Source organism: Haplochromis burtoni, unplaced genomic scaffold, assembly GCF_018398535.1.
Source record: "Haplochromis burtoni strain Fernald_Lab_line unplaced genomic scaffold, NCSU_Asbu1 Contig_283, whole genome shotgun sequence".
Lineage (NCBI taxonomy): Eukaryota > Metazoa > Chordata > Actinopteri > Cichliformes > Cichlidae > Haplochromis > Haplochromis burtoni.
In genome coordinates, this window is record NW_024582644.1 from 236,107 (window position 1) to 249,653 (window position 13,547).

The 13,547-nt window shown below is 42.9% G+C and overlaps 1 protein-coding gene across 1 annotated transcript in view; it reads right to left on the bottom strand.

Moving 5' to 3' along the window:
* LOC102290557 (aryl hydrocarbon receptor) overlaps nucleotides 1-13,547 on the bottom strand; it is a gene marked incomplete in the record, with an annotated part of 58,446 nt that overhangs the window by 24,758 nt on the left and 20,141 nt on the right. The window contains 5 exon segments of the mRNA XM_005940850.3: nucleotides 4,824-4,933; nucleotides 5,819-6,021; nucleotides 6,500-6,633; nucleotides 7,612-7,723; nucleotides 11,878-11,967. Of these exon segments, the coding sequence (XP_005940912.2) occupies nucleotides 4,824-4,933; nucleotides 5,819-6,021; nucleotides 6,500-6,633; nucleotides 7,612-7,723; nucleotides 11,878-11,967 (649 nt within the window).

A 13,547-nucleotide genomic window follows, 5' to 3' on the forward strand; every position in this document is an offset into this window, starting at 1 on the left:
ACGGCGCGCCCTATAGCGCAGTGCGCCCTGTGTGTTGTAAGGAGGACGTAGTAGAGAACACCATGAGAACGCTAAAGGGTGAAGTGTGGGCGCAACCCTGAAAATGGCAAAGAGACACGCTTATGAAGCACAGTTTAAACTGAAGGCCATCAGCTACGCGGAGGAACATGGAAATCGAGCAGCGGCGAGAGAATTTAAGATTAACGAATCGATGGTTCGCAAATGGAGGAAGCTAGAAAACAAGCTCCGGCAGGTCAAGAAAACGCAGCTGAGTTTCCGCGGACATAAGGCGAGGTGGCCCGAGTTGGAGGAAAGACTCGAGCGGTGGATCATCGAGCAAAGAACGAGCGGGAGAAGCGTTTCGACGGTCACCATTCGGCTAAAAGCAGTTTCACTTTCACTTTTTATGAAACGGTGCCATTTTTCCATCCGGACCAGGACTACGGTAGCGCAGCAACTTCCAGCGGATTATAAGGAAAAGCTGGCCATCTTCCGCTCCTACTGCAGCAAACACATCGGCGACAAAAACATCCAGCCCAGCCACATCACAAACATGGACGAGGTCCCGCTCACTTTTGACATCCCGGTGAGTCACACTGTGGAGAAGAAGGGGACCAGCACGGTAGCGATACGCACAACGGGGTATGAAAAGTCTTCTTTTACTGTTGTGCTTGGCTGCCATGCTAATGGACAGAAACTGCCGCCTATGGTGATTTTTAAGCGAAAGACTTTGCCTAAAGAGAAGTTTCCAGCAGGAATCATCATTAAGGCAAATGAAAAGGGCTGGATGGATGAGGAAATGATGAAAGAGTGGCTGAGGGAGGTGTATGTAAGGAGACCAGGTGGTTTTTTCCACGCATCACCATCGCTCTTAATCTGTGACTCTATGCGTGCCCATCTCACAGCCGATGTGAAAAAACTTGTGAAGCAAATGAACTGTGAGCTTGCTGTCATTCCGGGAGGCCTGACAAAGGAACTCCAACCGCTGGACATCGGTGTGAACCGCCCGTTCAAAGTAAGGCTGCGAGCGGCCTGGGAGCGATGGATGACCGGTGGAGACCACAGTTTCACTAAGAGTGGAAGGCAGCGCCGGGCGAGTTACGCCACAATTTGCCAATGGATTGTAGATGCTTGGGCTAACATGTCTGCTGGCACTGTTGTTCGAGCTTTCGCAAAAGCCGGCATCATTTCCGAGGAGCCGCACGGCACGGAAAGTGACTCTGACGGTGAAGACAGTGAACCTGGCATGTTTGATGGAGATTTAGCGCAGCTGTTCAATTCAGACACAGAGGATGAGGACTTCGATGGGTTTGATTGATGATAAAAATGTGAGTACCAAACTTTGTTTTGCTCCTGCTTTATTTTTAAATACGCACACTTGTATGCTTGTGTGTTGTTGATGATGACGATTACTGGTAATAAAAATGTGAGTAAGGTACCGAACTCAGGTTTGCTCCCGCTTTATTTTTAAATACGCATACGGTACTTGTATGCGCCCTATGATCCAGTGCGCCTTATGTGTGTGTTAAATACAGTAATGGCACACATAACTGAGACTGCGCCTTTTAGTACAGTGCGTCTTATGGTCGTGAAAATACGGTACTTTTCCCTAGCTTCTCCTAATCACCGTCCTGTGTAGACTGTATATTGTCTCAGTCTCCTCTTGTCCTTTGTTAGAGTGTTAGTCCACGTCCTGTTTCTCGCTCCTCGTGAGTTGAAAGTTTGCATTTGTTTTTGGTTTCGTTTTGTATTTTGCTTTATGCTGGTACGTATCCGCTCAGTAAAGCGCTTGCCTTTAGATAAACCTCCTTCTGCCTCTGAGTCCTCATCACACTCACTATGACAGTCAGAGCTACTTGTCTCAAGCCAAAACTATCATGTGTGACTCGTCACACCCTCACGATGGACTGTTCTCCTTGCTGGCCTGTGGATAGAGGGTCTGCAGCTTTTTCACCAGGTCATCAGACTGCTCAACACGAAATGAAAATACGCTTTTTTGATCCCCACTCCAACCCCAACCCACGCGTACCCCCTACAGCCACTTGCGTACCCCCGAGGGTACGCGTACGGTAGTTTGGGAACTACTGGTCTAGTTCAACTCCCACTTCACGTTTATTACTCAGTGCTTCCAAAGTAACTGGCAGGGACCAGGCTGCTAACAAAAACGATTCATGTTGTTCTTGAGCTGCTTCTCTAGACTCCAGGTAGACTTAAAAATGAGAGGTTTAATTTGAATTGTAAATATAGCATCACATGGCTGCTGTGTATCACAACTGCTGAGAGCTTTTTTAGCTGCTGGCTTTTGTGATTTCCCTCTAGAGAGAACAAAGCTACACAACACGTGTGCAGCTTGGCTTTGCAAGTTACTGGTAGGGTTGCTACATTTCACAGTTTAGTACATTATTCATTTAGTGACATCTGATAATATTTTAGAATTTAGTTAAAAATTAAGTTATTTATTTATTTTTAGCATTTATTATTTTATGACAGTGCAGTGGAGCAGACAGCGGAGGAGGGGTAGAGGGGAAAACATGCAGTATATGGATCACCTGCTCAGCCCACTGTGGTGTGCTGCTGACCTGATCCTAGAATCATTTTAGGAAGTCAGACTTTGGATCTATATTCAAGCGGATCATCGATGCCCGGCTGCGAGAAATTGTCACAGTAACGCCCAACCAGTGTGGCTTCGTCAAAGGATGCGGCAGGAGCAGCAGGAGAAGCACCGGGAGAAGACCAAGACCATCCATATGGCCTTCCTCAACCTGGAGAAGGCTTTTGACAGAGTCCCTTATGACCTGATCTGGCACTCTCTGTGATCACACGGGGTCCCCGAGGCCTACGTCGATTGGATCAAGCTCGTGTACAGAAACGCGACCAGCACAGTCAGAAGCCCAGTGGGAACATCGCCACCTTTCAGCATCACCGTGGGCGTGCACCAAGGCTCCGCGCTGTCCCCGCTTCTCTTCATCCTCTGCATGGACACCGTGACCGCTGACCTCCAAGCACCCCGCCCTTGGACACTCCTCTATGCCATTGATGTCTTCCTCGCAGATGAATCCCGAATGGAACTGCAACGCCAAACACAGCAATGGAAGACACGCCAGAGTGAGTACGGGCTGAGGTTGAACACCAAGAAGACTAAGTGCTTAGAAGCCGACCCCCAAACCGACGGCACCATCAGCATCGATGGGAAAGACCTGGCAAAAGTATCTCACTTCCGGTACCTCAGATCGATGATCAGCAATGACGGCAACATCCTGCCAGACGTACAAGCCAGGATTAATGCAGTCTGGATGAAGTGGTGCCAAGTCACTGGTGTCCTGTGCGACCGACGAATACCTGCCCACCTCAAGTCAAAGATCTACAAAAGCATAGTGCGCCCTGTGGCCCTTTATGGATCAGGGTGTTGGCCGTCTACTGTAAAGCACGAACAGGCCCTTCACACAATGGAAATGTGGATACTGCGATGGTGCCTGGGCCTGAAACTATGGGACCATGTCATGAACACCGACTTCCGAAAGCGGCTGGGCATTACATCGATCACGGAGAAGATGCAAGGAGCGCAACTGCGATGGTATGGGCACGTGGTCAGAAGTGACAAAAACTGCAGAAAAGCGGACCCTGCAGAGCGGGAATGACGCTAGGAGGAGGAAGACTTTGGATCTGTACATGTTGAATGTTATGGGTTTTTTTAACTATTCTTTATCCAATTTTGTAATCGTATACAGCAGTAATTGCAATAGTAGCACACATTAAGACCTTTTTAATTAATTTATGAAATGTCTGAAAGTAAATAAATAATAATTTTTGTAGTTTTAAAGGCTTTTGTAATTTGTTTTACCGCATACAGGAAACAGAGCTCGGCAGGCTGCTGGGTTGTGGTAAAATGGAATTTGGGCAGGTGAAGGAGTGAAGTCACGGTCAGGTTTGTCAAGCTGGTAATTCTCTTCAGTATTAAAGCAGACATATAACAGCTCATGTAACCTGCTAAATGGGCTAAATCAGCCGCAGCAGTAGTGCAGGCATGGTAATAACAACATGCCTGCAAAGAACAAACACACCACAGCTTTTCACATCATGAGGGTAACACACAGACACATGCCGAGAGCTCAGGCTTCAGTCTGTTTTACACAATTTCATACAACTTGTTCTTTCCTACTGTTGTGTAATTCCTTATTTTTTTTTGCCTGTCCCATTTGGTTCTTTAGCCGTCAGAATTGTTGTCTGAAGACCAACAAGGATACCCAATGGATTTACTTTGCCAAATGGATCATCGTGGCATTGCCGTATTGGTCCATTTGATCGACCTTTGTTTTTATTATTTATTATATTTTATTTTCAGATGTTACAGATGGGACAGACATGAGTGAGGGATAGGAAAGGGAGAAAGCCCCCCCGCCCCAATGGCTAGCAGAGAACGGGGGTGTGTGAAGACCCCATACCTCCCTCCTCCCGCTCATGTGTAGTGTTGCTGCGTGTTGCTCTAAAGTGCATTTAAAACAAGGGAGAGCATGGTGCTGCTGCCAGAGAGCAGCAGGTGTTAGCACGGCCCCTCCCGAGAACCCTCAATGTCTACATGGATTTAATTCCTGATGTGTAATTCCTGATATTATCCTCGCAGTCACACAGCTCTGGTTATGATCACAGAAGCTCCACCCACCTGCTGATCAAAACTTGTGTTTACACGAGGCAACAAATCAGAAGAACGCCTCGCAGAGAATGGAAATGAGGTATTTTCAGGCACTGCACAGGGCACAAGTGTTCAGCCCCATCTTTGAATGAACTAGACTGTTTTGGTTGACAGCTGGTTTTTGGTTACTTACTTCGGACATGGTTCTCTGCACAGTACAACATATCTGCGGCGTGGATGAACTGATAGCCAGAGCCCCTCACCCGCAGCTCAGCCTCAGTGTACCCCAGCACTATCTTCCCCCTGTACAAAAAACGACCAGAGTTATCTCGGGCAGCTGTTTACAGTTCATTCCACATGTCACTGTAAAGAAAGCAAAAACAAAAAACTATAGTATTCTATTTTAGTATAGTCACCCTGTGAAACTTCTACCAGTGTGATGTTGTTTTAGTTTTCTCCATTTTTCTAAAAAATAAAACACCTCCCACCCATCTGACACACCCATGGATCTCATGAAGGAGGATACATATGATCAAAACACGTACAACACAACTTAACTTAACCTCCGACCTGGCGTCCACATATGTGGGCATCACATTTTGGGTTATTTGGACCAAAATACTCAATTTCGCTCTACAAGGGCCTGATATCCACTCACAAGGACATTATACTGCTACTGTTCTATTGAAACAAATATCCTCATACGTGGCTTTCATCTTTCTTAGAAACAAAAATTAGGTAAAAAAAATAATAATCTGGTAATTCTTTATTTTTACATTCATCAGGTCCCAATCAGCCCAAATATCAAAGAGAAATGAAAAATGCTGCCGTGGAAGAGCTCAGGTCTTAGGAGGTTAAGCATAACTAGTCTGTGGTTTGTCAGCTAGATTTCTTTGTCTCACTTTGAAACGCCAAAATCGTTCAACAGAAAATGAGCGATGTCACCTGAAATCTAACATCCAATGAAAATGCTCCACTTTAGCATGTGGCTAACACAAATCTCAAACCGAACTGTACCTCCTAACCCTAACAAACAAACAAACAAACAAACAAACAAACAAACAAACAAACAAACAAACAAACAAACAAACAAACAAACAAACAATCAAACAAATAAACAAACAAACAAACAAACAAACAGACGTAAGGTGTCTCAGTCGAATACAAAGTACTGAAATGTATTTTTACTTTGCGTCACAGGCCATGGGGGTGAAGTCCAGCTTGTGTTTGGTTCTAAAGATCATGTTCTTGGTTCTGATCTCTAGAATGGATGGAGGCTGAAGAGGAGTTGCAATAGCGAATAATGCAAGCAGCGGCGCAGCTTTCCCTCCATTTTCTTGCCACTGGTTCTGCCCATGCAAGAACTTGAGCCTTCCCTGGATATTCAAAGCCTGGAAGTAAGCAAAATAAGCAGTTATCCTTCTGGTAATGGATGTGACTTTGTATTTGTATTAGTAGATGTACTCTTTTTATAACCTGTGAGTACTACAGGTAACTGTAAAGATGGATCTTTGAGGGAAAACCTCAGTGAAGGTGGGCGTTAGCGGGCATGGGGACATGGAAACAGGTAGCAGACGACTCTGATAAAAGTTTGGATCCTTTTCTGGGAAAATGAAGCTCAGGAAACTGATCACCTATCAGTTTGAATATTAGTGATCCAGACTGTGAGTAGAAAGGGCTTTGAGTGTTCAGTTAGAGCTGAAAAGTACTACATAAATACCTGTTCATGTCTTTAACCCACCAGGTTTATAAGAATACACAGATACACTCCTACGATAGATGTCTACGTGCAGAGAACGGGAACGTCAAGTCCAGCGTGTTGAGCGTGTTGATGTGTTAGCTCTGGTAAAAATAGAAAATGTCACGTACCAGGAAACCAGAAGAGTTGTCCAAGAGGCAGCGAAAGCGACACACAAAGCTTCTCTCTAGGAAGGACGAGTTCTCCGGGGGCAGTTGCTCTGGGTTGTAGCAGACCACAGATGAGCTACTGTCAAATTCCATCTCTATAAAAACCACAAAGAAAACTGTGGGCAGAGCCATACTTCCATGTGTCGGTGTGTTTGTAATGCAGTGATTCTTGAAGGTCTGAATGGGCATTAGATATTGATTTTCAACCGGGTCCCTTGGGCACAGAGATTTTTAAAATGACAGTAGGTACTCGGGATGATGAGATACTCAAAGTGTTGGCAACTTTATACTGGAGAACGTCCGCTCATCTTCTGAGAAACTCTACCTCCATAAGATACAACCTGTTCATTCAACAGGTTCATTTAAATGTTCCTCCAGCTTTGCTTTTTCCTGCCTCAACTTTGAGACACATCAAATTCACCATGAGTTGTTATAATGTAGCAAACTGTCCTGGTTTAAAGATTTGATGTTTTCAGAAATGTGTTCCTGAGATTTGCAAATGATTTAAAGAAGAGAGTGCAAATGGTTTCTCGGAGTCCGTCGGTTGTGTCAGGGCCACAGGTCTTAAACACAGTGCTAACACGTAACACATAAGCATTTTAAAACCCAAACACACTTCACCTCATAAGCCACAGTGAAGATCACAGAGTCATGTGATCTGACCCGAGGCTGTTCTTACAGCTTAAACCATCTGATACTGACATCCAAATGTTCATGGTTGTGTTCATGTGGACAGCAGTTGAAGGTCAAAAACAAAGACTTTCATATTTGAGTCTTTAAGAAGTTCACAAATAATATTCAGTTAGATGATGGCAAAGATAATATTGAAAGATTTGCAGAATCTGAGGAAATCTGCAAGTTTTGGATCCAACATTGTAACAAACACAATGCCGTTGAAATAACTCTCACAGCTGCAAAGGTAAGTTAAAACTTTACCAAGCAAAGACAGAATAAAAAAGAAAAACGAGGTTGAGAAACTGGGAAAAGCCTTTGAGGGTAAAGGGCTCTGTAGTAAAGGAGTGTGTGTGCTGAGCTGTCATACAGGAATGACAGCACGTGTGGGGTGAGATCACCTTTGGGGGATGTTGGATCAGGAAGATTCAAAGCCCAGTCCAGGTTTCTTCTGAGCTCCTGCTGGTCCTCCGTGTGGACCAGTTCATACACACTCTGGTGCATGACATCAGTCTGAGAGAGAAAAAGAGACATTTATAAGCTTTTTAAAAACGTAACCTGATTCTAATTCTTTATTTTCCTCAACCTCATTGTTTGTTGATCTGTTGACATGCAACGGTGTTGGTAGTGTGTAAAGACTGTAGGTTGTGTGAGTCTGACTATGTGAAGTGATCTGAATGTGAATCTATACTGCTGCTGTTGTAAACATCTGTTGTGCCTCGTCATAGTAGTTACATGGAGACTAGCATCTTCAGTGAGTAACACACTTAATGCTAACAGTAAACTAAAAGCACACATTAGGTGATCTAATGGTTTTAACTTTAGTCTAAGAGAAGTTAAAGAATAATACAAACCTGCTTACACTCTGTGTGCGGTCGACACAGCACTTCTTTTATTTTTATTTTTTGCAAATATTTTTATTGAAATAAGAAAACAGTACTTGCAGTTACCCAAATACAATTGACCTTTCTTCATTTTCCTAAGTAAATATACTTACATATATATATATAAAAAACAACTAAACAAAAACGCAATCTAAAACAAAGAACCCCCCCCAACACAACAGTAACAGAAGTACATTTAGACAGGAAATACCTCTAGACTAGTACAATAAGAAATAAAGGGTTGCCACTTTTTGCAACCTCTGAACATATATTTAATTTTTTCAAGTTTAAAAAAAAACACAACATCTTTAAGGCACTGGGAAACAGTAGGTAGGATACTTAACAGACTTCCAATGCAACAATATTAGACGTCTCGCTAATGGGATGTGAAGGCTATAATATCCTTTTGTGTGGAATCAAGTGTACGTGAGCGATCAGGAATCCTGAATACAGCAATCAGAGGACAAGGATGAAGAGTTACCCCAAGAACAGCTGACATAATAGCAACCCTGTCCAGGAACCTTGTAGCTCAGGACACAGAAAAAGCATGTGGCTAAGGTGACAAGGAGAGCCGTGGCATTTATCACCAGTGTTGGTCAAGTTACTTGAAAAAAGTAATCAGTAACTAATTACTGATTACTTCCCAAAAAGTAATCCCGTTACTTTACTGATTACTTATTTTCAAAAGTAATTAATTACTTAGTTACTTAGTTACTTTTTAAAAACACGATTTACAACCTGAAGAGGTGATAAAGCGATAGATCTTTCAGCCCAATTCTACTTTTTCTGCATAATCCATCATACAAAATGTAATCAAATGGAAAAGTCTCTTTTTAAACTTGTTTTATCAGTTTTAATCTTTTAACTTTATGCATCAAGCAAAAATTTAATTATATGCAACATTCTCTGACTTGAATAAATTAGTTTAACATTTAAACCTATTTTCTGCACATTCCAGCACATAAAATAAAATATTTTTGTGTTTACACTCAGTCTTTCAAATAGATGCAAGTAAAACACAGCAGAAAATAAATAAAGTCAAAGACTCAGCGGTCCTGTTGCTCTATTTTCACCTGTAAAGCAGGAGTGGGGAGGCGGAGGTTTACCCTGGTGCAGGTGTGCCGCGGTCAGTGGAAGAATCCGCGAGTTTCTCTGTGAGTTTCCCATTACGTCGTAGCTACTCGGTGCTTGCTGGAAGTTTAGGGGTTTTTTCGCTGTAAAAAGAAGTTTTCTTCCCACGCACAGGACGCTAATGTTTTTGTCACTTTTTATGGAATCAAACTCAAAGTAAGGTCAGTACTTCCACGCTTTAAACGCTGCACGCTCATACTCTCTCCCACATCGATATATGATCCATTGTTGATCTGCACACAGCTGTTGTCACAACGTCGCACTCGCTTACGTCACTGTCATGAGACATTCTCGCAAAAATCACGGTTTTAGTAACGCAGTAACGCAGCGTTCCTACGGGAAAGTAACGGTAATCTAATTACCGTTTTTGCAATAGTAATCCCTTACTTTACTCGTTACTTGAAAAAAGTAATCAGATTACAGTAACGCGTTACAAGTAACGCGTTACTGCCCATCTCTGTTTATCACATTTATTTTCCACTTCTGGATACAATTCAGAAAGTCTAGACTCAGAGAAATGCACCCTGTGTATGACCTTAAATTGAATAAGTCCAAGACGAGCGCAGGAGGTGGAAGATCGTACCCTCGCTATAGCCTGTTCCCAAGACTCCTCATGTATTTGAATTCCTAGTTCTCCTTCCCATGGACACTTAAGCTTAACATTAGAGTGATTACTAAAAGACAGGATAGTATCATAGAGTTTCGAAATGGTTCCTCTGTGATGAGGAATAAATGATAACGTGGTTTCCCACTGCTGTTCTGGAGGTAAAGAGGGGAAATTTGGGAAACACTTGGCAACAAAATGTCGAATTTGAAAATAGCGAAACAAATGGGTGATAGGGAGATCGTAACGAGAAGACAAGTTGGGAAAACTATCGAAAACACCATCCACATATAAATGTTTGAACTGTTTTATACTCTTGTCACACCACACTGAGAATGTCGAGTCCAAGAGTGAAGGGGGAAACAAATGGTTGTTGCTTAGACGAGCCGAGGAAGACGGCATTACAAAATTAAAGTGCCGTCTAAACTGAAACCAGATCTTGAGTGTGTTAAGAACCACCTGATTATCAGTGTACAGAGAGGGTCTCACGGGTAAAGAGCAAAGCTGGTAAAGAAGAGCCCTTACATGATGATAGCTCCAATTTACACCACGAGGAACCAGAAGATTTTAGCCAGTAGCAAAGTTTATGGATGTGAGCGGCCCAGTAGTAGGCTAGAAAATGAGGTAATGCAAGTCCTCCACTAAATCTGCATCTCTGCAGTGAAGTTTTAGAAACCCTGGGTGGCTTCCCTCCCCAAATGAAAGAACCAATAATCTTGTCCAGTGAAACAAAAAAATGTTTCAGCAAAAATAATTGAATCGACTGAAATAAAAATAAAAATTTTGGTAAGATGTTCGTTTTAACAACATCAATCTTACCGATTAAAGAAAGGGGGAGATTACCCTGTCTTTGAATATCAGATGTGATCCTTGTATAAGAGGAGACAAATTTGCTGATTTAAGGCCAGATAGAGAACGAATCACGTTAATCCCTAAGTACTTAAACCCAGATGGACTGAGACGAAAGGGTAGATTGGACCGTTGAAGTTGACGTGCTGCCGTATTAACAGGAAAACACTCACTTTTCCCTAAATCTAATTTATAACCTGAAAACGAACTGAAGTTCTCCAGAATACCTAAAACAGCAGGGATGGAGCATGTGGGGTCAGTCATATATAATAACAAATCATCTGCATACAATGATACTTTATGTGTAATTCCATTACGGATGATTCCCCTGAATACAGAAGAAGATCTCAATGTAATAGACAGAGGGTGTGGTCGCGGTTTGCAAACTAGGCCTCAGTTGTGTTTGAATAGTACTGCGGGTTTTAACATTTTTTGCTGCCATTTTACGCAGGCCCGAGTAAAACTTCTCAACAAAACAATCCACAAACCAAAACAGGACTGGAAATATGGCCGAAAAGCGCGAATGAATAACAACTTAATCGAAATCGGCGGGAGCTCCCAGACTCGCGTCCCACTCCATCAAAGCTCAACCAGAAGTCCCACAGCACTTCTTTTAAACAGAGTTCCTTGTTTTCTATAATATAGAACCCTGATAATATGCCACAGATGCATTTTTATTACATTTTTATTGTCACAGAAGTCCTACTATTAGATATAATAATGGTGCAAGCTCCACCTGTACATAGTGCTTAAAAGCTGGACGTAACACTGTGCGAGCAGTGGTGCAGAGACGTGCTGTGCACTGCAGGATGCTGTTGTGGCCGCTGGTTTCTACAAAAGGCCAAGCTATAAATAGGTCTTTCTGCAGCTGCCTGTGACCCTAGCATGCAGGGACTATACTAATGGATCGACGCAGACCCCCGTGTTGCTGCCGCCAGTTGTTGCACGCAAGCAACGCATTTATCAGCTGATGAAGCAGAGCCTCTAACACCTGTAAAATTACTACTTTTGTATTTCAATACAATATAAAATATCGAATAAATCGTTAGAACCCAGGACCTACTTAATGCCACCATGTCACAATGACACCCATTTAGAACCTGTCGCCTCCCTAAATGCTAAGCTACTCTGGCTTCTGGTTCTCAGTAGTGAGGAATGACAATCAATGGATGTAAGTAGAGTGAAAAACAGACTGATACCTGATGGAAGCCCAGATAGTCCTGAATGGTGTGAGAGGAGTAGAAGATGGTCCCACTGGCAGTGATAACCAGGATGAATCCATTGAGAGCCTGTTAAAGCAGATGCACAGACAGTGACACGGTTGTGCTTTCATCTGTGTGCTGCAGGATCTGACTGTCATCAGCCAACATGATCATAATGATGTGACTTTAACTAGAGGATATACATTGACGAACAACAGGTACAACAATATGTTCTATTTTTCCCTTTTCGTTCATTTCCATCTAACAACATTTTATTCAGACAGTGGGAGGTGGAATAAACGTGGATCTGAGGTTGTGGTTTGGGGTGGGCCCTCTGTGAGGACTGGTGCTGGCTCTCTGGCTGTGCAGACCTCCAAAGAAACTGTCCTGCATGAGGAGCAATGACTGAGCGTGACAACAGTCTTGACGATTACAGTGAATGTACGCTGTATTGAAAAAAGTACAGTATTAGCTTGTCTGCATTCACAAACATTCAAACCTAAGATATGCTTTTGTTAATTGATCGTTTTTAATATGATGTTTGCAGCTACAACAGTGAGAGCTCCAGTTTTTGGCTCGCGGTATCCCAAAGGTGTTCTGGGTTGAGGTCATGACTTTTTTCTAGGGATAGACAGAATCCAATATACAGCATCGGTCCGATCCTGACCTAAATTACTGGATCGGATATCGGGGAGAAAAAATATATAATCCGATCCATTAAATATCACAAAAGCGCCTCAGAAAACTTGCAACATGGCGTAACCCAGGCAGTGACCTCAGCACGTCGGAGCAGTATGCGTCACGTGACAGAGCGGCTGTTGTGTGCGAGACCTGTCGGCAGTCTGGAGTTCACACTGAAAGCATTTGGAGCCGCGCTACATCCTGCCAAACCAGGTGTTGTACCAAGGTAGGGATTCCCGAGAAAACCTGCCCCGCCCCCGCTGCGAGCACCCGCCGGACACAGAGTGGGATCCAGTTCACTCCGCCTCCGTTACAGACAATTAGACGTGGAAGTAGTGATGTTTGAGTTTTGTGAAAAAGTGAAAATGAGTGTCGTTATATTACCATTCAGTTTGAGGGTTCTCACGTGGTGAGGGACGGGGTTGTTTTAACAAACGCCTGATGATTATATTTATCCTCCTGTGACTTTGCTGTATAAAGAGCTAAAACCTCCAACGTTTCAGGAGGAGTTCGTCGTTATAAGAAGTCGGTTTATGTTCAGCTTTAAGAATAAAAGGGTCCATTTTTTCTAACGTTGTTGAATATAAATATTATTTTCTGCTGATATTGCACTTCTTTATTTCAGAACCAAAGAGTTTGTGAAACCTGCATAAAATTGCATTTTAAATTCCTTTTTGAATATCACTTTAAATACTTAGATTTCTGCTAAAAGTTTAAATGAAAAGATCAGTATCGCTGAACTGACAAATATTTTGGGTGCAGTGTATTTTTTGCATACGGGTATAAAAGACCGATTCCTATCGGTGTTGGCAGATATACAAATTTATAATATTGGTATCGGACATAAAAAAGTGGTATGGTGCCATCTCTAGTTGCTTTCTCTCTTGCAGCCTGTCCACATGACAGTAAGAACAAACCTGTGGTGCTGGGAGGCGTACAGTCACACACACACACACACACACACACACACACACACACACACACAC